Raw genomic sequence first — 23063 nt, forward strand, 5'->3', positions numbered from 1 at the left:
AACTCTTTGACTCGTCACATTAGGTCCTAAAGTCCTAATAACAATGGTCTTAAATATAATCTGGATGCCATATTCTGTGACTATGAATCCTGAAGTATCCTACACAGAGAAAATATAGTGGTAAGGCCAAGGTACCCAGGTAGGTCCACATTTCTTCCTACTTCTCCTAACCCAAGTAGTATGTCCTGTCAGAAAAACAATGATGTGGAGAATCTTTATTAAGGATCTTGATGTGTCTACAATGGCAGTAAGAATTCCTTGAGACACCCATTTCCTATTGGCTATTTCCCGGAAGGGGGCCGTGCATTTGGCTGCATATAAATAGTGGCATGTGTGGCCAGTAGAGAAGCTGAGAAGCTGAGACTACCAAGTCCTATCCTCAGTTTGCTTTGGAGAGAAGGCTGAAAAGTTTGGGAAACCCCAAGAGGTAAAAGCAGCTTCTGCAGTATTTACAGCTGAGGATAGAAGAATTGCTCATGGGCCACCTCATCTTGGTGATTGCTGGCAGACTGAGAATGTCTGTACAAATTGTTCATCTTAGTTATAGGAGAAACAACACGTTTTGAATGAAACATTTAATCCAAGCATATGGGAAGGGTTTTACTTTACTTTTGAACAAATAAACATACTTGACTCAAGGGCTTTAAATGCTTTGGGACTTTGTGGCCAATGGGGTCAGAAAGGATCTTTTCTTTGTGTCTCAGTTACTTATCTTGACGAGGCTTTGTGTCTGTGCTTCTAAATTTTAACTTTTCCCTGGATCCTGAGATGAAAAGGGCACACTGTGAGAACACTGAAAAGAGAATTCTGTTAGCATCTTTTTAGGTAATATTAAATGAACTAAGTGTGCCTTTTCAATGATGAAATTTGCAAGTGAATGGATGTCAGTTTTAGCAATACATGTCATATTATCTAAGGAAGTGAATACCGTGTTACCAACGCAAACCTAATTTTTGGAAGAGTTTATTTTAAAGCTGCCAACTGTCTATTTCAATGTTGAGAAGTGTTTCCAACGGCCAAATTAAGAGCCCGACTTCTTTTGATGGCACTGTTGGAAGGCCATTCTATCACAGGTGGAGTTTCTAGTGGAGACATTTCCTGTCTTCTCAAGAGGCAGGTCACTCTCAGGTGATCAGAGTGGTGGTTCCCATGAGAATTCACCGAGTTTATCTCTATTTTTTGACATGGGTAGTTTTCATTTCTAATTTTCACTGTAAATAGAGAGCATTTGCTAGGTAGTAGGCCACGCTTGTTATATTCATCATCTCACTTGGTCCTGACCACAGCCCAATAGTTTTGCTATTATTGGCCCTGTTTTTAAGAGGATACTGGAGCTAACAGCTCTTACATATGTTGCTCGAAGTCACAAAGCCAAAAAATGCCACAACGTGTGCTTAGACATGGATGCAGATGACTTTGAAGCTTAAACTTTTAGCTTCTTCACAAACTTTTTATTTGACATCATCAAATTGTTAATATGGATCAAGACTGTTACAACTAAAAGTTTAAAACAAAAATGAGAGTCCAGCCAGCATGGTTCAGTGGTTGAGCATTGATCTATAAGCCAGGGAAGTCATGGTTTGATTCCCAGTCAGGGCACATGCTGAGGTTGTGGGCTTGATCCCCAGTGTGGGGCATGCAGGAGGTGGCCAATCGATGATTCTCTCCCATCATTGATGTCTCTCTCTCTCTCTCTCTCTCTCCCTCCCTCCCTCCCTCCCTCCCTCCCTCCCTCCCTCCCTCCTCTCTCCTTCCCTCCCTTCTTCTGAAATCAATAAAAATATATTTGAATAAAAATGCCACACACACACAAAAACAAAACAAAAATGAGATCAAATACCCAGTGACTGACACTTGCCCCAACCGAGAGTCTCATCTCTCTCTTTCCTTCACAGTGACTGGCAGGGAGAGAAGGCTGTAGGAGCAAAGTAACCGTGAAGGCTGAGGTTAAAGGAGAGAACAGGGCCTACTTGAGATTAAAATCTCCACAGCGAGTAATTAGATGAAGAAGCAGAACTTCCACTTCACATCTACAATCCGCATTGCTGTGCCACCGAACTAGGAAGAGATCCCGTCTACAAGGACAAAGCAGAACAATGCATTTTCTTTGCTTTCACATTTCATAAGAAACTTGAGCCCATCTGACTGAGTCAAGGCTGCTACTTCCCTATTTGCCAGGGAATTGCAAGGTAGTTTTAGCAAATTTATGATAAAAGTGGTTTTGATTGAAACATACTTATTTGCTTTTAATTTGAGAGCTGGTCATTAGGCTGAGCTAGTGATTGTTGAGAAACAACCTTATGAGCAGTAAGCAGTACTATATCATTTTGAGAGAGCTCATGCTATTATAGCTCATTAAAAATGAATTTTCCTCCCCAGTGACTTATATACAAATATTACATTTCCCCTTATTGTGTTTCATTTGAAATATTCCTTTTAGTTGTGGAAGCCCTAGTAGTACATATATATAAATATATATACACACATACATCTATTTAACATTCTAAATTATTTTAAGGCCCTAGTTTTACTTTGATCAGAAAATGTGAAAAATTAAAAAATAATGCATATACATCCTGGGACATAATATTTGAGAAATGGAGGAGGTTATTAGAGGCAAATATAAGACTTCATTAGAAACATTAAAACACTTATCTTGGCTTTTGTTTTTTTCTTCGTCCAGTTGATACTTGGGTTGGGTCCACATAATTACAGCCTATCAGATCTGAGACAGTAAATACAGTTATTCTGATCCATGACAGCTGTCTTCCTGAGACATCCACTTTGGATGTCTGGTGCATATCTGTGCCTTGTTAGATTGAAGGCAGATGCAATTTTAAAGCTGGTGCTACTGGCAGCTCCGGAATGCTCTTATCAGGGAAGCGGACACCTAGTTTTCTACTTGTGTCTTCATGGATAACTACCATCTACTTGATTCCTTTAATAAATGCAGACAAAGATTCATAGTGGAGAGCTTTCTGGCATGGGCCATCTGACTTGAAGGTCTATATAGATCAAACAAAATGAGTGATTGCCAAATCTCTGCGGTGTTTCATACCAGCCAAAAAGAATTGTCTTAGAGAAACTACTCAGAAGACTGACATTTTACAAAGAAAATCTTGGCATTTAGCAAAGATCAGAAAGACCAACATATCGGTGCAGACATTACATAAACACAACCTTCAGGAAAGTATTCTTGGGTCATTGTTAATATTTCATGTCCAAGTAACAATACAGGATTGAAAAATAGATGATCTATTTTTTTCTATGGTCATATGAGTCTATCTGTTTTGAGATTAAGCTTATTGAATCCATATTTTTAGAAAATTTTAAGCTGTTCTAAAAGTCATCAAAAACATCTGTCAATTTATCACTCTGATTCAAAAAGCACAAGTATTCTGAGCAGCGTTAACAAAAGAAAATTATATGTAAAAGGAGCATGCTGTGTGGAGAAACTACTGAGAAATGAAGAGTACATTGTAGTGCTTGACTTCCTGCATGATAAAATGATGAGCTCATTGACCCCTATTCCCTTTTGAACGCTTAGGAAGCACTTCCAATGCACAAGAATCAAACTTTCTGCAGCTGACACATTACTGGGTTTCAGATTGCCTTTCATGTTAATCTCTTCCCTGGCAATAATGGAGATGTTTTTCTTTAAAATATAGAACCAAGAAACGAAGGTAGAAATGAAGTCTTATCCAGAAGATACTTTTAAGGTTAACATTAAAGGTCAAAAACAGAGCAAAGTATTGTCTTACAGAAGACTAGAAAGTCTTGGATGTCCACACAAGGTGCTTTGATCAGAGGTAGCATTTACTTCACGTGTTACTATGGTGAATTAAACAATCTGTGGTTTTTCTTTGATGAGGCCATAAATATTTGCTTGAAAAAAATATTACCTACAGAAAGTTCATCTTCCATGACGACCTGAATTTACAGAATGTAGCCTGTTATGGTCCCATTGGGCATCTTCCTTGTGATTATGTACACAGGCTGAACTCATTAGTCGTTCTTTCCTTCCCAGTGCTTGACTTAGTTGGGATGTCTCTCTAATGATGCAGAGTGAAGTGACCAGAGAAGAATAAGTTTTGATGACTCAGAGCAGACACATTCCTAGAACATGAAAGCTTCTCACATACTCGGGCAGTGACCTGCTTCCACATAAGATGGTGGCATCTAAGCTCAGTGAGGGTCTCAATGACAGGAACACCCAGTTAGGGCAATGGAGCTGTTTCTACTTCCAGATTTTCCAGCTAGAAGAAGAGAAGAAAAAACAAAGACAGTGAGCATTTCAGATTGGGTTATATCACACATTTATTGGGCATCTTCTGTGTGTCGGAACTGTATTGGGAGTCATTGTGTACACTTTTTCCTGCAACTCTCAGAGTTTCTCTTAAATGTCAAGATATTATATAATCTCTTGGGTCATTATTCATAATCTCTTGGGTCATTATGAGTATGTTTTTGTATTTGTATACACTAATGAATAAGAACTATATACTTGCCGAAACCGGTTTGGCTCAGTGGATAGAGCGTCGGCCTGCGGACTGAAAGGTCCCAGGTTCAAATCCGGTCAAGGGCATGTACCTGGGTTGCGGGCACATCCCCAGTAGGAGATGTGCAGGAGGCAGCTGATCGATGTTTCTATCTCATCGATGTTTCTAACTCTCTATCTCTCTCCCTTCCTCTCTGTAGAAAATCAATAAAATATATTTTTAAAAAAAGAACTATATACTAATCATCAAAGATATATTTTTGATGGATTCTCTTAAAATATATATTTTCATGCAAACTCTTCACCCCTCTGTCCTTGACCCTATTTTTCTCTCCTTATCCCCACACTATTCATGATTTGATCAAAATTTCAAAAGAAAATTGCAGCATGTTTTGTTTTTATTTCTGGACAAAGACATTTTTATTTTCTCCTCAATTCTCAAAATGAATGGATCTTTTTCTGAAGAAATTGGTTTGAAGTTCTGGGATTTCCCCACCCCCACTACTCTTGTGAAGCTAGCCTCCCTGCCCTCTCACGGGGCACAGTTTCTGTAAATTGTCACATAAGTAATGAAGTAGGTCGAGGTGACCACAGCATTGACCAGTGTGTGACTGCTTAGTCCCAGGGAGGTTCGTTTGCTGCTTGCTGCAGAAGAGCTGAGCTCTACACAACCCTCTGTGTGTGCAGCCACCATGAGGTTCCACTACATCACCCTGTGGGAGTGTGGGCAGGGAAGGTACTACCATGAGGAACCTTCTGCTGGCCCAAGGGTGCAGAGAGAGGAGTGAGGGGCCCACCTCTGTCCTAGTTGCTGATAAACACAAATTGAGTTGATGGATAGAGGCTGAAGGATGAGCTCTAACCAGCTGCCCAAATAGTGTCTGGTTGCTGCTTGCTCTCCCATGGACTAGGGGTCTAAGAGAGCAGCACTCTGGGCCTCACCAGCAAGGAAAGCACAATTGCACCCCATCTCAAGTCAAAACTGAAAACATCTAGAGGACAATATACCCCTACAGTGAGTAGAGAGATGCAGCCCCACAGTGAGAGGGAAAGGAAGAAAGCCCCAGGGGTGTTTTGATCAATAGACTGAGGAACTGACAGACACACAGCTGATAGAGGAGTGAGGAATATTATGCTCTTAGAGGGTGAAGGAAGTTTGACATTAGTCCCATGATTTAAGCCACTGTGCGTAGTATTTAATTGGGACAGCATCATTCTTCACAATGAGGTTTGCCACTGTGGAACCCCATTTTAATGACTCCATGATGGCTAACCTAAAGAGACTTTCTTGAGGATAGTAAAATCCCATGAAATTCCATGGAAGAAGCTGTTCAGAGTCTGAGGGCTGAAGTTGCTCTAAACTACATCTGTCCTAGATGGAATGACAGCCTGATCATGATTCTTATCTGGAAAATGACTGATGAAGTTTTTAAGATTGCCCCCTACCCCCCAAGGTGTCCCACTTCACTATCTTTCTCGCTGTGAGGCCCTGTGCTGGAAGCTGTGTTGATTTAGGGCCATAGATGTCCAGGATAGTACTTCCTAAACTGGGACTCTGGAATCCAAGACAAAGCTCAGGACAGGAAAACACAAGGCTTTGTGGATATGCCCATTAAAATCAAGGTTCCCAAAGTAGGGACTGAGGCAATGAGCACCAAAGACGTGCAGCTCAGATATGAGGCTCTGTTGGGCTCCAAGGAGGCAGTTAGTCGTTCAGGCAGATCAAGCTCTGCATGCTTCTGTAGATCCAGAAGCCTTCGTAGAGTCACTCTCTCTCATGCAGGAACCAGAAAGCCAGGTGGCTGCCTTAGAACAAATGGCTCCCTCAGAACCTCAGTCCTGCATTGGGAAGCCTTTACGGTGTCTTCATTCTCAAGAGATCTCAGAGGGTCTTACCCCTTAAGGAGGGCAAAATGGAGTAGGGGAGAAAGAGTGGGCAAGCATAAACTTCTTTGTCTTTTTCATATCTGTGCTCAGATAACGAATGTACCAGGCTCTCTTGAGGGTTGAGGACCACTCATTTACTAGCCATCTTTGGAACAGAGTCAATTAGGGAAGGCAGTGACCGTGACATTTGAGTGGGGCTGTTATGACCACTTCTGCTGCTCCCAAGGCTATGTAATTGGTATTGATAATTTCCATGCTTGTTCTGTGAATGCTCATAATGTCCATGGGAGTTATGCCCAGTCTGGAAGAGCTACTTATAGAGAGGTGAGGGTGGGACACAGACACAACAGATGACAATTCAGCTTCAGGTTCCCTTCTGGTAGAATAGCCTTGTGTGGCCAATGAATAAAGCTCTCAGGGTCTGGAGACTGATGGAGGATCATTGCCAACAGAATCCAGTTTTTGTTTCTTCAGTTCTGGCTGTTCCAGACATTGTGACCGTAACTGAATCAGTTGCCCACGATGGCATCTGGAATGCCATCTTGGGCTTTGGTCATGTCTTTTTCTCCATCCCTTTGGCACTTGAAAATCAAGATCCTTTACCCTGATTCAGCTTCCTAAACATGCTTACTGTGCGGCCACAGTAATAGTTTCTCTTGTGATTTGTCACCAATGAGTAGGTCAGAACCCAGAACTAGCCCCTCTCTTCTTGCAAGTGACTTGGTCCTACTACGATGATGATTTTATGTCAATAAGCCCCAATGAAATTAGCAGATGCTAACTCATGCGAAGGCCCAGGATTGGTCATTAATTCTGATAAGATTCAGAGACTAACCACCCAACTCAAAATTTTGGGAGGAATGTGAGCAACCACTTAAAAGTGGATCCTAATGACAGTAAGGAAAATATTTCCTGTGCGATGGCTTCCCACTACCAGAAAGGAAGCTTGGCACTTCATTGCAATATTCAGGCATTGAGACAATCTGTGCCTTATCTATGCATGCATTTTGTTGAGGCTGCAAATAAGCTAATTAGAAAATCTGCCAGATTTGGAAGGAGACCTATTGGTGCCTCCCTGGCACCAATAACCACTTCAATTGGGGAAGGAATACTTTAGACCTTGGAGGTACTGGGAGGGGGAAATGATGGACTCTTATCTTTTTCTCTAAGCTCCAGTCCCACATCCTGGTAAAATAATCACGTGCTCCACTGAGACAAGCCGCAGCCCTGACTGCCAACCTGACCTACTTCAGGGCTTATCACTTCAGCCGATATGCATGGGATCAGAAAAACTCATGTGGGCTTGGCTGGCCCTGAGTTACTCTACGTGCCCGATATTATCAAAGGCGGCTCCTAAATGTGAATTCCCTCGTACATGTATAAGCACAGTCAGGCTCATACCAGGTCCTATGCTCTTCCTAACACCCGAGTGCCCTGGGGTTATACTACGGATGGCTTTCAAGGCAAAGGCTATTTGGTGACAGTGCCCATATGGAATACCCAAGTTAATGTAGTAGTCATCCAAATTAAACGTATCCACAAGTCCCAAATCGAACCTGTCCCCTTCAGTTACATGATTTCACGTGGGGAAGAGTGGGCCACAGGACATCTCTTTATCACTCAGGGCTGAGCAGTTTGACGCCTCTTTGCCCCCCCTGCAATGATTGGCTGTAATACCACTCCTTGGGTCACATTCCTTTCGCTAGGCCTCCAGGTAAAAGAGAGCTGTTCTACCTGAGGGAAACATGGATTCTTGTCTCCATACGGCAGTGTGAGTGTTGTTCCCTGGCATCTGAGTCCACATTTGAGAGACAGGTCAGGAACCTGTCTTTAACTTGAGCTACCATAGCCAATGAGACAGAACAAGCCATAGGAGATCAATCACTCAGGCTAAACTCCCTGCTCGTACATGGATCCATCGATTGGCTTGGGACTACATTCTGGTTGGTATGGTTGCCAATCACTCCTGTTGGGTTCTAATTAATACCAACAGTATGGTGGCACAATCCATGCATACCATAAAAGAGGAAGCTCAATGGCTATCTGAGCTCAGACCGATTGGTCCTCTCTGGGACTAACTCATTTGAGTCTAGGATCTTAAAGTGCGTGGCTGACGTGAACACTGCCGATCTGATCTGATCCTGTGGATAGGGATTTTGTGAATAATAACCCTAATCAAGTATTGTTTGAAATAAATGGAATAGGTTTGTTCCTAGCCCTTGTCAGTATGTTCAACCCAAATTGCTAATGGGATGATATAAATATATGAAAATTGAATTCAGCCAAGAATATGTCCAGCCGACAGGTGAATTATTGGGAGAGGCAGTCCACCACGCATCCCTGCACATGCTTGCCTACTGAGCTGAAATGCAAGGCGTAAATATTTTTTGACTCTGAGTCATTTCTATAGTCACACAGTCAATTAAGAACCTTTGCTGCCAGACCACATGAGGACCACAGCATGACCACTTTGTGATTGCCTGCCCCTGCTCTCAGGGGAGAAGGATAGGTTTGTTTACTGATTGCTGCAAAGGTGCTGAGGCCTTAGCTCCGGGCTCTTCAGCTTTAGTTCGAGCCCCTGTGTGCACAGCAGCCACCTGAGCCCATTGTGTCGCACCACGGGGCATGTGGGCCAGGGAGCCAGCGCCCCTGTGCTGATGTGTCTGCTGTTTGCCGAGCTGTTGGTAATAAACTGCTTTCTCTGGTCCATTGGGTCACGTTGTTTACTGTCATCCATACTGTGGTGGCCAGCTGACCTGCCGCTTGCTGAGATCTCGCCTTTGGGAGCTTGTAACTCCCCACCGTTTTCTAAGCCTGGGCTTCTTTCCTGACAGTGACCACAGCAATGTTATGCACTTCAGTAAACTTGACATTTGACATCGATACAGTGTTTTAATCTACCATCCATTTTTCAGTTTTGCCAACAGGTTTTTAAGCTTTTATTTATTTATTTATTTATTTATTTTCAAGAAGTCAATGAGCAAATCCTTTTGGGCTATTTTGTTTTTTAGACTATTTTGAAAAATAAAGTTTTGGAGAAACTTTTAGATTCGAACTGAAACTTATTGAAAGCACTTTTTATTTCTATCCGTACAGTGATTGGAGATGTTCCCTACCCCTAGAGGGTATGGAAGAGATAGCCTTCTCCAACTCATTAATCTATGGAAGGAAGCAGAGATCTTTAGAGGGTGAAGTGACATGCCCAAGTATATTGGTCAGGGAAAGCTGGCTTAATATTTTTATTTTGGCCTTTTTTTTTTTTTTTGCAGCTACTCTCTTCCACTTCCATTGTCTCTTTCCTATTTGTGATGCCACACAAAGTTGCAATTGAAACGAATAACAGCCTTGGGTACTGTTGAAGCGGATCAATGTTTCAGTCAATAACACGCTTCAAAATTGCATTCATTACAGAACCATCAAAGCAGAGCCACACGGAATACTTTTAGAGTTGATGACTCAGTGGCAAAGTTCTCCATTTAACTACATCATAGAGAACTCGTCTCTTCTTCCAAGCTCCATTGCTGGACTCACACCTACTGGGCTGGAGGTATTATAAGGGGTCAAACTTTAGTAAAGAGGAATTCAAGGGGAGGTAGAATAATCTGGTAGTTCAAAGGACTCAGACTTAATATGCCATCTACTAATACGGACTTTTTTTTCTCAATATATCTTTTCTCTCATCAAAGGGAGCTTTGGGGGTTACCCTTGCTCACTAGACGATGCTAGCCCCGCAGAGTCCGTCAGACACAGAAATGAGTCCTAATGGGTTGTCAGTCAGAAAAGGCTGGGCAAGTCCTGCTTGTCAAGGGATGCCCGGAGTGGCCAGTGGCATGGATGCCCAGCTCACCCAGCTGGCTGTCAGCTGCCGACAGAATCTGTGTTCCCTGCCTTCCAGTCCTCTGCTCTTGGCAAGAAAGGTTGAGATTATTCAACATGTGGTGTGCTTCTTACCTCCGCAGTGGATGCCTTTTAAAAAGAAAGCTGTTTTTCTCAAGGATGTTTCACTCAAAACAACGGGTCCGAGATAAGGCTTATTCTTAGCAGCAATGTGGTTCCCATCAGTAGAAACATATCAGAAAGTGACATAGAATGCCCCCCCGCCCGCCCCCTTTGGGACGGCAACCAGAAAGTGGCAAGACCCAAAACAAAGCAACACAGAAGTGAAAGCCCAAACAAAGCCCAGCCTGTTCTATTTTCAGAGATATGGAGTTCCAGCATTTTGTTTGTATTTAGAACATATATTTTAAATCAGTGAGTAAAAGAGATAAACAATTTTGGAACAGTGGTGAAGACCTGGAATTATGGGATGTTGCCATTTATTCCAGTGAAACATTGGCTTTTGAATAGATTTGTGCACGAATGGGACTGATGGTCTATAGTGGGCATTTGGAAACTGCTTGGTGAAACCTTCATTCTCTGAGATGTTACAAAGTGTTCCTTGAAAAACTAGGCCTGTGCTCAGATAAGTTTGAGAGATTCAGCTTAAAAAGCAAAATGTAAATATGTAGATATATGCAGTACACACACACACACACACACACACACAAGGGCTTTTCAAAGCTTTAAAATGTTAATGTATAGTACAAGTTCTTGAGACCAAAAATAAGATAGGTTGCTGGAAGCCAATCCACCCTGGCTGCTTGAGGCAGTCACTGCAGGGATGTTTCAAGGGACCTGGCGTATATGGCATACTGTTCTTAATATGTTTGCTCCCCCTCTTAATGCTTCCTGAGAAAGGTTGTTCCCCCAGGTGAGGATTTTTTATCAGTAAACCCTTTAACTGAGAGTCAGAGGGGTGGTTGGTCGCTTTGATCTTTGCTTGGAGTGACCTCCTTCAGTTACTTCCTTGTAGCTTAGTGGAACAATAGAGTAACCTTTGAATGGAGATGGGAAGCCCCCTGGCCTTTTGTATAGAATGGATAGGATTGAAACCAAATAGTATATATACAGATGTTAGAGGACAATAAAGAGAGGTACCTGGCTAAGAGGAACCTGGCCATGATGATCACCTAAACGCTGCCTTCGTGTCATTCATTCTCCGCCGACTCCGTCCACACCTTGGGGAACCCCTGGACCCGCTGGGGCTGGACCCCAGCAATAGGTAATATTTTCTAGCATTTGCCTAAGAGCTATTTTTTCATGGATCACATATTAACATTTTGCGCAGTAATGTTCTATAGGACCCTGGTAGAATTTGTAAAACTAATTGGAGAGTTATCCCCTATGATTCTTTAAGCATCAAATCTTAACGCCTGAATTCCTGTACCATCCCAGTCATGCTGATGCTAAATGTTCGAGACTTCCAGTAACAAGGAAATCCTTGTATCTCAAAGCTTAGAAGAATCTTTCTTTGGTCGTATTGAAATCCTTTCCCTGTAGCTTCCACCCTTTAGCTTTCATTAGTAGAGTTGTATTGGCTAAGTCCAATTCCTTACTGCATCCCTTTAAGTATATGAAGATTACTGTTTTGTCCAGAGTTTTCTGTTTCCCAGGCTAATCGCGTGCTTTTATTTCAACCACAGTGAGGAATTCTAACTCCCTTCACCTTCTTGGTTGCTCATCTCTGAACACAAGCTAGTTTATTAATTTCATTCCTGATAGTGAAGCTAACATTTCTTTGGCTCTAGACACTAGACATTTGTTGATGCAATCAAGCTGTAATTGCAGCAGTTGAGATGGACTGTATCAGATTGTTATCCCATAAAAGAAAACCTCGCCTGGCTGGCAGGCTCAGTAGTTGAGTGTTGACCTATGAACCAATGTCAGGTTCAATTCCCAGTCAGGGCACATGCCCTGTTGCCCAGGTTTTGGCAGGATTCCCAGTAGGGGGTGTGCAGGAGGCAGCTGATCAATGATTCTCTCTCACCATTGATGTTTCTGTCTCTCTCCCTTTCCTTTCCTCTCTGAAAATAATTAAAAAAATAAAATATATGTATATTTTTAAAAATCTCTAGGGCTTTTTTGTCCATATCTGCAGTCATTCATATTTTATGTTTCTACTAGAGGCCCGGTGCACGACATTTGTGCACTGGAGAGGCTCCCCTCACCGCTGCTGCACTCATCAGCCGTCAGCCCGACTTGTGGCTAAGTAATGCTCCCCCTGTGGGAGCGCACTGACCACCAGGGGGCATCTTCTGCTTTGAGCATCTGCCCCCTGGTGGTCAGTGCACATCATAGCGACCGGCTGCTCCACCTTTCAGTCTATTTGCATATTACCCTTTTATTATATAGGAGAGTTGGATTTTTGGATTGAATTTCTTCTCTGGTAACTTTTATAACTTAAGTTTGATTCATTATCCTATTATATTCAGCATTCCTCCATTGATTGAATGGTTAAGATGGCAATGAAAGTTTATAAATCTATGTCACTGTACCATATATCCAGATCATAATTCAACATAGCATAGAATTATAGAAATTAACAAGAGCTTGCCAAATCTCTTGGGTTTATTTGATTCCCCTGTCCTGTGATCCTCTAAGAAGATAAAATTTGTTTTGTCATAACTAATTCTTAGAAAGCTTAGTTGCTTTCTAGAGATTACTGCTTCCTTTCTAAGTGCTCTCAAAATATATTTTAATAATGTGATCTAGGCTTTAAAAACAATAAATGCAAAGTGGTTTTCAGTTGCCACAAAGTTCCCATTAAAATTAGGACTCTCTTTCCCCTAGATTTTTAGGCTCCTCCCATTTTTTGCTTCTGAAGTTAGCATTTGTGTTTCATTAATTATGTATCATTTAAAAGTTATCTTACTGTTTTAAGATCACCAGGAGATTGGAGCTCATTCAGAGCCTCCTAGTTCTCTAACAATTATCTTCACCTTTATTAGCCTTACTTCTTTCTTAATAATATTTTAGGATAGAGATAATTTGCTCTGAAAGAGAAACTTGAAATAAAATGACTTGAAGAAGTATGCACAGAGAAATCAAATTGCATGAAGAGCATGGAAAATGGATGCCTAAGTGTGAGTCTACTTAACAAAAACCTAGTAGCTATGAAGATGATAAGTTGAACAGGCGTGGAATGCTACAGCTGGAGCTGTGACTGAGCCTTGAAATACACAAAATAACATGAGACCATTTTTTTAATGCTTAGCCAAGGCAAGATCTCTTTGGGCACTGAATCCAGTTCTTGGCCTCCTCATCAATAGCACTTGTTAAAAAATAAAATTGACACAGCACAAGTGTAAATAAGCATGTGTTTGAACAGTATAACTTCTGATCAGAGGATCAGCCAAGAGAAAATGAAGACCCCCTCCTGTGAGTATTTTTTTTAGGTTCTGAAGGATGAGTCTGAGATAATGTCAGTGTGTTACATAGTCATTTAGGTTGTCAATCAGTTGAACATGGAAGAGGCCATTCCCACCACCCCTCATATCTCCTGAATATCATGAGCCCTCTGATTATTCATTCAGTCCACAGATATTTTTGGACGAAATTGTAATGTGCCAGACAGTGTGCTTGGTAGATACTGGAGGCACAAGAAGGCAGATGTGGTTCATGCCCTCAAGAAGTGATGGCGTGCCCTATGCAACATGTGCCTCCTGTAGATGGTTAGCAATAGTGACCACAGTTACTTCTCTCCCTATATCCACACCCCTTTGCAATGTGACAGCAGCATCTACCATCCATAGGTAGAGTCTGTTTGCCACCCCTTGAATCTCAAACCTGTGCCCACCGTGCAAACAAGCCTGGGCTAAGCTGCTGGAAGAGGAAGGTCCATGTGGAGCTGGCCATTCTTCCTGTGGGCATCCTCGATCCGCTAGTTGACAACTGATCTAGAAGAACTGTCCAGACCACTGCAGCCCAAATTACTGATCTATAGACTCTCAAACTAAAAAAAATGGTCGCTTTAAGCTACGGAATTTTAGAATGACTTGTTATGCAGCCAAAGCTGACTGACAGCTCTTCACCATGTAAGTGTGATTCAGAGTTTATTTTGGGTCCAGAATTTTCTCATACGGCTTATCCAATTACCTTGATAACTGCCAACTCTCCACTTCACTTTGCGCTGTATGGGCATGGTCTCAGTGTACAGTTGTCAGAATACAGACACCCTGGGAAGGTTTGATATTGGCTCTCTGATCTGCAGAATATGAATTTGACTAATGTGCTTGAGATGTGACATATACAGTATATTTCTTGGAGAAAACACAAATACACAAGCAGACACAAACATCTACAACAATACAAACTTCAAACAAGCAGTTAAAAAGTTAATGCAAATCCAGCTAGCTTTGTTTCCTACCATAACGGCTCAGGATGTTTAAAAAAAAAAACACCCCCCTCCCCCCCCCCCCCCACACACACACAACAATCTGTTTGTCACATTCTGAATTTGAACAACAAATCCACTATGTCCTACAGACAGTCTCTGATTTCTCTTTCAAATAATTTTATTATTTTGATGTATTATTGAAACCCTCACCAAAGGCTGATGTATCCTTCCAGATGTCTGTGTAACTGCCTTGATTCTAATGATCACATTAGTGGCAATTAGCGAAAGGATCTTTGATTTATCTTAATTTTCAAATATGTCAGAGTGTCTTTTCCTCTTTTCCTGGCAGCCGCTCGCTCTTTGTCCGGCTCTCCCAGCTGGGCATTTTGGGAAAGCAGCCAATTCCAGGGCTAATGTGTTTCTGCTGTGATCTGACACTGATGCTGTTTCATGGAGGCAGCAATGGAGATAAGCGCTAATTGGATGCATTTTTAAAGCAAACCTTTTAGTTACTTAGAACAGAGCTTCCCCAATTAGCTTCCTTTCTCCTCTCTCTGGCTATGCGAGAACCACAGTGATGTGAAAACACTGGGTTTGGAAAGGAGTCAAGGGCACTGCCCAGGGCCACTGAAGGACAGTCATGCTGAAGTCAGGGGAAACGCTCCAGCAGGCGGCTGGGGGCTGAATTGCCGGGAGAGCAGGGTGAGTGGAGGATACTGGGAGGATCAGATGTGACAGGAGGCCCAGGCAGTGGGGCAGTGGCCCAGGGTACACTACGGACAGCCACACCCTAAAGTGCCAGAAAGCAGAGGGAAGGTGTGGGTGGGCACTCAAGGTGAAAGAGCCAGTGTTTCATAATGGCCATCTTGGTCTCCAATGGCAGTATTTCGCTTCAATGGAACATATTTCAACTTTAGAACTGAGACTTTTAAATTGCATTCTTTAATATGTTATCCCCAGGTTGAAGAAAATCTATTTAAATCCCTGCCCTCTTTAAGTTACTTGCAAGCTTTTGATAGCTGCCCAGAAGGAGAGCTGCTTAGGAAAGGAGGCAGGTTTGAAGGTCTTGATGTGGAAAAAAAAAATAAGAGAAAAGACGCAGGGTAGGAAACCATTTCTTTCTGGCTTTTATTTCTGAGATGGATTCAGAAGTGAGACATGATAAGTTAATTTCCCTTTGTTTGGAAGTGAGTCTGCCATCATTATCTCATCCTCTCTGGGGGTTCCAGTTCCTGTGTTCCTTTCAGCATTATTTAATAGCAGGGGCATGTGGATTAATGACCCCTCTGGGCCACAGGATTGCATCAGTCCCGTGGTCAATTAGAAAGGGTGAGTCTGGGTTTGGCTGGGTGGCCGCAGTGGGGACAGTGAGGTGGGCGTGGTGGGGAGACAGCGGAGAGGAGGCAGCTAACTCTCCCTTCCTCTCCTGCTATTCTCTTTCTAGTCCTCGTTATGGAACCATCTGTCCCTACAGGCCCACCCTTGGCCCTAAGAACTTTATCTAAGCTTCTGACTCAAGAATTTACTCTACAGGAAGTTTGAATTTGAGTTCTGGGTTATAAAATTACACAAGCTGTAAATTTTGGGTGCTGGCACCATTATTTGAAAATTTATTTAATTAACCGCAATAATGACTTGATCTGCTTGATTTACTTTAAAGGCCAGACTCCAAACCAGTGGCTTCCTAAGCCAATATTTAACTTAGAGATGGATTTTTCTCTATCCTCCTTTTTGATTCCTTATTTAATTGTAAGATTGTGCGTGAATCTTGAATCTTTCACGCAGGCCATCATCTATACTCTTCTGCACGTAGGAATACATCTTCCAGCAAATCATCCTTCCTCATTTTGTTCTTTCTTTCCTCCTTTGTGGTGACACTGATTTGCTGGGAACATCTTGTACCTGTCACCAGAGTCAGCAAAGTGCTGACCTTTCTCTCTTACCACAGAACCAGAGCAGGCCTGGCTTTTGAGAAGTGACAGGGATATTGGAGCGATCTGCATAAAATACATGACATTGCTGGGGGAAAAGGAGGAGAATTCTAGATCAGGGTCACTTCCACAATATGCTAAGAGTCGTTCATTTTGAAAAGAAGACAAGGCTGTGGAGATAATGATTTTTAGTGGCTTTACAGGTTTCTAGTCTTCAGGTCTCTAATATAAAGGAAAAATGCAAATATATAGAGCTCGGCTGATAAAATGAAGCGCCCCTCCAATACAGTGGTCAAAGTTTGCTCCCCTCCTCCCTCTATGTTCATGCTGAACCCCAATCTCCTTGTTACTGGTCTCTTTCTAATGGATTGAATCTTGGATTGGTACAAAGCTCTATCATTTCATATCACCCCCAGTAAGTGTACCCAATTCTAGAAGCTGCATACCTGATGGTTAGTCCTATCCACTGTGTTGGCCGTGGAGGGGTGGTCTCTAGTGTTCTGACGAATTCGGGTGGAGTTCTGCTGCTCAATGGTGGAGGAAGTTGGGATACAGAACTCTCTGAAGCATCGTTTGAAGTTTTCGTCCAGAAATGCGTAAAGGACTGGGTTCAGGCAGCTGTTTGTGTAACCTAGAGCAATGCAGAAGTGCCAGGAAACAGTCTGAAAAGTAGTTTCTGGGATTGTGATCAAGGCTTTAATGATGACGTAAATGTGAATGGGGGTCCAGCAGACGATGAACACAGCTACGACCACCAGCACCATCCTGGTGATTCTCCGAAGATTCCTGTCCTTTTCTTTGGAGCCAGAGAGCATACGGACACTCTTGAGGCGTAAGATCATTAGTCCGTAGCACACCGTAATGATGAGGACAGGCATGATGAAGGCGAAGATGAAAACACAGATTTTCAGCAGGTTTTCCCAGTACCAGGCTGGGTGAGAGAATGTTAGTGTGCAATCAACGGAACCTAGATGAAAAAAAAAAATTACAAGGAAGAATTAGAAGCACCATTTAATTATGACATTAGGTATTAACATTGCCATCTTGCTTACTAATTTTTAAGCTTGACCTTAGCTAACGTAAGTCTATTAGTATACATGCTAGTAACGAAGTATGTAAAGAAATGATGGGAGAAACTCAGCTCTCTGTTGATTTTTAGAAATAGTTTATTTATTTATTTATTTATTTATTTCTAAAGATCTCATTTTACTGTCCACTTTGGTCACATTAATTTTCATTCAGCCAACAATTATGGACTTCCAACTATGAGCTATGTCCTCTGTGGGGTCTATGTTGATATACAAAATATAATCATTGTCCAAAGTCGATAGGACATTCCAGCTAATGGATGTTTTCACTCCACTTTTTGATGGGTGGTTTATCATTCTGACATGAGGTCTAGGAAGATACCTTTTTTTATGGAGCAGCCACTTGAAATTATAAAACAAGCCTCTGCTTGCTTTGGGTTTCAGTTGTAATTACTCTTGGACGAACTGTATTTTTATTTTCTCATCATTTTGATGAAATGCAGAGACATCCAGAACCAATAGATTATATTCTCTTTGAAATGTTTAGTGGGCTTAAAATCATAGGGAAAATTCCCATTTCAAAAATTATTCAAAGGCATTTTTCTAGAAAACAATTTTATTAAAATCACAGTTTGACTAAGACATTGGAACACTCCAAAAAATTGTAGTTGACTTATGACTTCACCAACATTTGGTTCAATAAACTCTCCATCCCTCAGGCCTGCAACATCACTCACCATGCCTGTACTTGGTTGTCGCCATGAACATCACAGGCAGGCCGATGGCTGAAGAGAGGATCCAGTTGCAGACATTGATGATTTTGGCATTGCGGGGAGTACGGAAATCCAGGGCCTTGACGGGGTGGCAGACGGCGATGTAGCGATCTACGCTCATGGTACAGAGCGTGAATATGCTGGTGAACATGTTATAGTAGTCTATGGAGATCACTATCTTGCAGAGGACGGTTCCAAACGGCCATGTTCCCATGAGGTAATTGACACTCTGGAATGGCAGGGTACTGGTCGCCAAGGCATCGGCCAGAGCGAGGTTAAAGATATAGATGTTGGTGGCCGTCTTCATTTTGGTGTATCTAGAAAATGAAGGAAGAGCAGAGGCTGAGTCAGAAACAGGCAGCAAGGTGAAGTACTGGTAAGCTTCCAATAATTAAAAAACAAAACCAAACCAAAAAACTGCAAGGATTAGCGGAAAGCATTTGAGATTCATTATGGAAGAACTGTTTTCTTAGAGAGGGAGAGAGAGAGATAGAAACACCAATGATGAAGGAGAATCAACCTGGGCATGTGCCATTATCAGGAATTGAACCATGACCTCTTGGTTCGTAGATCGATGCTCAACCACTGAGCCATGCTGGCCAGGCAAAACAGCATGGCTAATATTAGATTGGCTATTTATAGCCATGTGCCTATAGGCTAAATATATAATTTCTCTACCTATCAGTTTTCTTACCTATAAAATGGTTATGATAACAGGTATCATGCTGATTTATTTATAATGTGCCAGGCACAGGTAGCTCTCAGTCAAGTATCCAGACACTGGATAATAATTCATTTTAATTCTAAATATATATAAAATTCAGATTTTTATAGTTAAAATTGTGGAGCATGGGGTGAGAACATGTCCTTATGTCCATCCATGTGCCACTTCTCTGGAAATGAAAGGAGAGATGCTTCCATTATGGCTAAGAGACTTTTGCTTAATCATCTTTAACTTACACTTTTAGGAAGTGCTTATTTTCTGCTTTATTCGATTTCTGCTCATTCTACTTTAGGACATGAATAGCATTTCTTTGATCAGAAGTTTATATCAAATCATGTTTTGCTTTCTTGATTCCTGTATTCTGGTATAACTAATATTTATGTCACATAGACATATATTACTAGGCTAAACCCTTTGATGTATATAAACCATTATAGTAGGCTGGAATAGTCTTATTCGTGACTTTAGATCTTTGTTTGAAGATATGTAGATTATTCATCTCTTTAGACCAAATGACTTCAAAACAGCATCAGAACATCTGTCTCAGGAGATAGTACATTTGGGTTCATAGATAAAGATGTTCTGTATTTCTTATAAATACTTAGTTTCTAGAGCTTAGAAATTATTTGCTTCCAAATTTGAGAGTTCTAAAAGAAAATGAAATTTCTTCTATTTTAAAATCTAGTAGTTGTGTATGTAAAAAAATCATGTGTACATAACGTCAAATAATGTTATATCCCTAGGTATTTCTTACATATTGAAAGAACAACAATGAAAATGACTTCAAAATAGGATAAAATAATTTTACCAATATTAATATCAGAAAATTGTTTTTTGAAGAAACCTGAGCGTATGTTGTAGATTACAAATATTTTAGAGGGCATAGTCAGTAAAATTATTATCTATTGTACTTAGTACAATAAATATAAAGCTTTATCTATATTTTTGGTGATGATATTGTACATATAATTATTCAATATAAGTAAAATATAAAAGACAGCATGAACATAAAAGTTAAATGAAATAAAGATAGAATTGGATTATCCATTTGGCACAGAGCCCAGCACAAGATGAATACAGTAAATGCTTGTTGAGTAGAATTAAATGTAGGTGGAAGGGTTTGGGTGACTTTATTTTTTTTATGGTATAATGAAACAAACTTTAGCAAAGGAAATCTGAAGCTTTTGAAGTAAAAGTGAACAGGGAATATTCCTTTTGGCCTTGTCAACTTGTTGTTAAATTAAAAAAGAACTTTGGTCATAGAAGGACATGAATGATGAGAAGTAGGATCAGGAAGGAGCTTTGAAGACCACATTGCGTGGCTACCTTGCATCATGGCTAGCTAGAGAACCTGAGGGACAGAAAACTGTGCAAACATTTGAGATTTTTCTCCCGTTTTTCTAGATTCCATCTAAAACTAAAAATATGCCTCTATGCTGTATGCTGGGCCATGTGTAATTTCGGGAGTGCATTTCTGAAAATGTTGTAGTTTGTCCCAGAAATACTCAGCCCACTGTTAGCTAAAACAAGGTAAGCATGCAAAGCTTTTTCATATTCTTTTCAAAAATGCCCATGCCGGGGCCATTGGAAATCCTGAGACTTAAAAAATAAAAATCCAATGTTGTAGCAGAATTATATTTTTTTAGAGGAGTGTTGAGTTTGTTCCATTTTTGTTTAACTCTCTAATAATCCATAGTTTAATACTATCAACTCTAGGACTCACAGTCCATCTCTTCAGTTCTTTGACTGCTGTTGCAACTTTCTTTTGAACATCTGCGCCTGCTATTGGCTTCTCAAATGCAACACTTCCCAAAGTGTGTTTTTCCTTTCTCATACATATCACGACGATCGGTGACAGCAAAATAATCAGTAACAATTGTTGGAGCCAGGATTCAAGCCCAGATTATTTGTGGGTCATTAGCTACAATGCTTTGCTAGTTAATAACCACCTCTTATTATGTTCTATTTGCTTCTCATTTCACGAAATAATTTCTTTCATCCCCTGAAGATGTTAAATATGTTATTTTAAAGTCCTTGTGTGATTGCTATTTAATTCTGTTTCTTTGAGTGTAAATTCTCTTGTTTGTTGTGTCCTCCCCCAATGTCTTTCATGGTATAGTCATTTATTCACAATCCGATTATATTGATTTTGAGTTGACCCTTGAAGTGAAGATGCCTTGGTAGATTGCTCGCTGTTTCTGCTGTGTGGGTTGACCGAGACGGGAGTTGCAATTAGACTGCACCATACAGTTTCCAGTAAGAGCAGAGGACGGCATGGGCTTGAGGGAGACACCATGCCCTGGTGGCTGCCTTTTAATCCTCCAGAGCGTTGCTGGTCTCCCAGGTATAGCCAGTATCTCTGCCCCAAGCACTGCACCAGTTTTTAAATGGACATTGTATCACCTTTCTGTGTCGCCTGTAGACTGGAAAACACACCAGTGGCAACTGACAAGGCTGCCACTACTGTGGAAATCCACTCCGTTGTGGAAAACCCTCCTTCTGAACTCATATTTCATGAATGAAGTCATCAATGACCCTAACACTCTTGACCTGCCTCTGTTGCATCATTCACTTCTTTCAAAAGGAGAAGGAATGGCTTTTATATTTATATGTTAAGGTTGAAGAATAGGATATACACAGTTCTGTCCCTTCCATGGTCTCTTCCTAAGGTTCAGCTGCCCAAAGGAAACACATATTGTAGCCAACTATTCCAGGTAGTAAGTTTTAAAGGGACTGGTCCCCATATTAGGAGGTTAGCTGTGGTCCAGGTCTGTGACTAGATGTGTTTGTGTATTCATTCTGGGATTAGAATTAGGAAGCTATTATAACTGCACAGCTAAGTCACAACCACCAGCAAAGTATTTGCCAAAAATAAAGATGATGTATTTTTTTTTCTATCTGCTGATTCATTTCATCTTCTCTCTCAATTTGTCCAAATATCAGCAGGGAAAGAAGGAGTGACATTTCATAGGATCCTTTAAACATTCAGACTGCCTACCAAGAATTTCCCCATCATTTTCATAAATTTGTGTATGGCTTTTCATTGATTTATTGCTTTAATTTGTTTTCTTTAAAAAATAATTTCTAAAAGTTGTCCTAGAGTTTGTTCTCAATCAGCCATCCTGAAAATGATACATTGCATAGGAATACCTTTAAACAAGGTTTTAGTTTGAGTATTGTATAAAAGCATGTCTGGCACTCTTAATGAACTTGAGAATAACTTTCAACCTTTAGCATGCTTGCACATGCAATCTTAGTCTTGTGTAATAAATGTGACAATTATATTGAAATCATGTTTTGTCTTTTGGTCTGTAAGCTTCTGGAGTATAGAGACCATGATTAGTCTGTACTCTGCTGCCTGCTTGGCTGAGCGACATGATGAGTCCTCCTGACCCTAAGCCTGCAACTTGATATCTCTTTAAATACAACATTCCTGTTCATTTCATAGAAATGCTTTCTGCTTTCCCGTCTCATGTCATCTTACTACTCCCCACATTGACTACCATTATTGTCTCCCTCTCTTGGCAGAGGAGAAGAGAGGATGGCATGGACTGTAACAGTAGTGAGGTTGTGTAATGGTGAGAAAGAAAAAAGCTCCTGAGAGCTTTTGGGGAGCCAGTTTAGTTGCTAACAGCCAGGCTGTGGTATTCATTTATGGAACATAATTCTTTAGAGTATCAACTTCAGATGAGGACTTTCCATGACTGTGATGCAACAAGCCAAAAGATGTCTCTATACGCAGACCTGACCAGAGGTAAAACCAAATCACCTGAACCACAAAAATGCCCAGCCTCTCCCTCTCCTGGTTAACATGAGGGGTCCACCGCTTCTTATTCAAGGCCTGGTGCATGAAATTCGTGCACTCGGAGGCAGAGTAGGGGGGGACCCTCAGCCCGGATTGCGAAAGGGCACAGGCCAGGCTGAGGGACCCCACCGGTGCACAATCGGGGCTGGGGAGGGACCACGGGAGGGCTCTAGGGTGTGTCCGGCCCATCTCTCTCAGTCCC

At 41.3% G+C, this 23063-nt stretch overlaps 1 protein-coding gene across 3 annotated transcripts in view; it reads right to left on the reverse strand.

Annotated features, from left to right (window-relative positions):
- Positions 1-3863: 3863 nt before the first annotated feature.
- Positions 3864-23063, reverse strand: part of OPRM1 (opioid receptor mu 1) — a 31909-nt gene continuing 12709 nt past the window's right edge. The window contains exons 2-5 of one of the 3 annotated variants that reach the window (XM_070417440.1): positions 18297-18649; positions 17611-17616; positions 16978-17498; positions 3864-4256 (exon numbers count right to left, since the gene is read on the reverse strand). In XM_070417440.1, coding sequence (XP_070273541.1) covers positions 4218-4256; positions 16978-17498; positions 17611-17616; positions 18297-18649 — 919 coding nt within the window. In that variant the 3' untranslated portion in view covers positions 3864-4217. Of the gene's footprint in view, positions 4257-14423; positions 14469-16977; positions 17499-17610; positions 17617-18296; positions 18650-23063 lie in introns of those variants that run through there. The other 2 variants (XM_070417438.1, XM_070417439.1) reach the window with 2 other exon arrangements.

Source organism: Myotis yumanensis, unplaced genomic scaffold (genome assembly GCF_028538775.1).
Source record: "Myotis yumanensis isolate MYYU_CA2020_CCGP unplaced genomic scaffold, mMyoYum1.0.hap1 SCAF_6, whole genome shotgun sequence".
NCBI classification, from domain to species: domain Eukaryota; kingdom Metazoa; phylum Chordata; class Mammalia; order Chiroptera; family Vespertilionidae; genus Myotis; species Myotis yumanensis.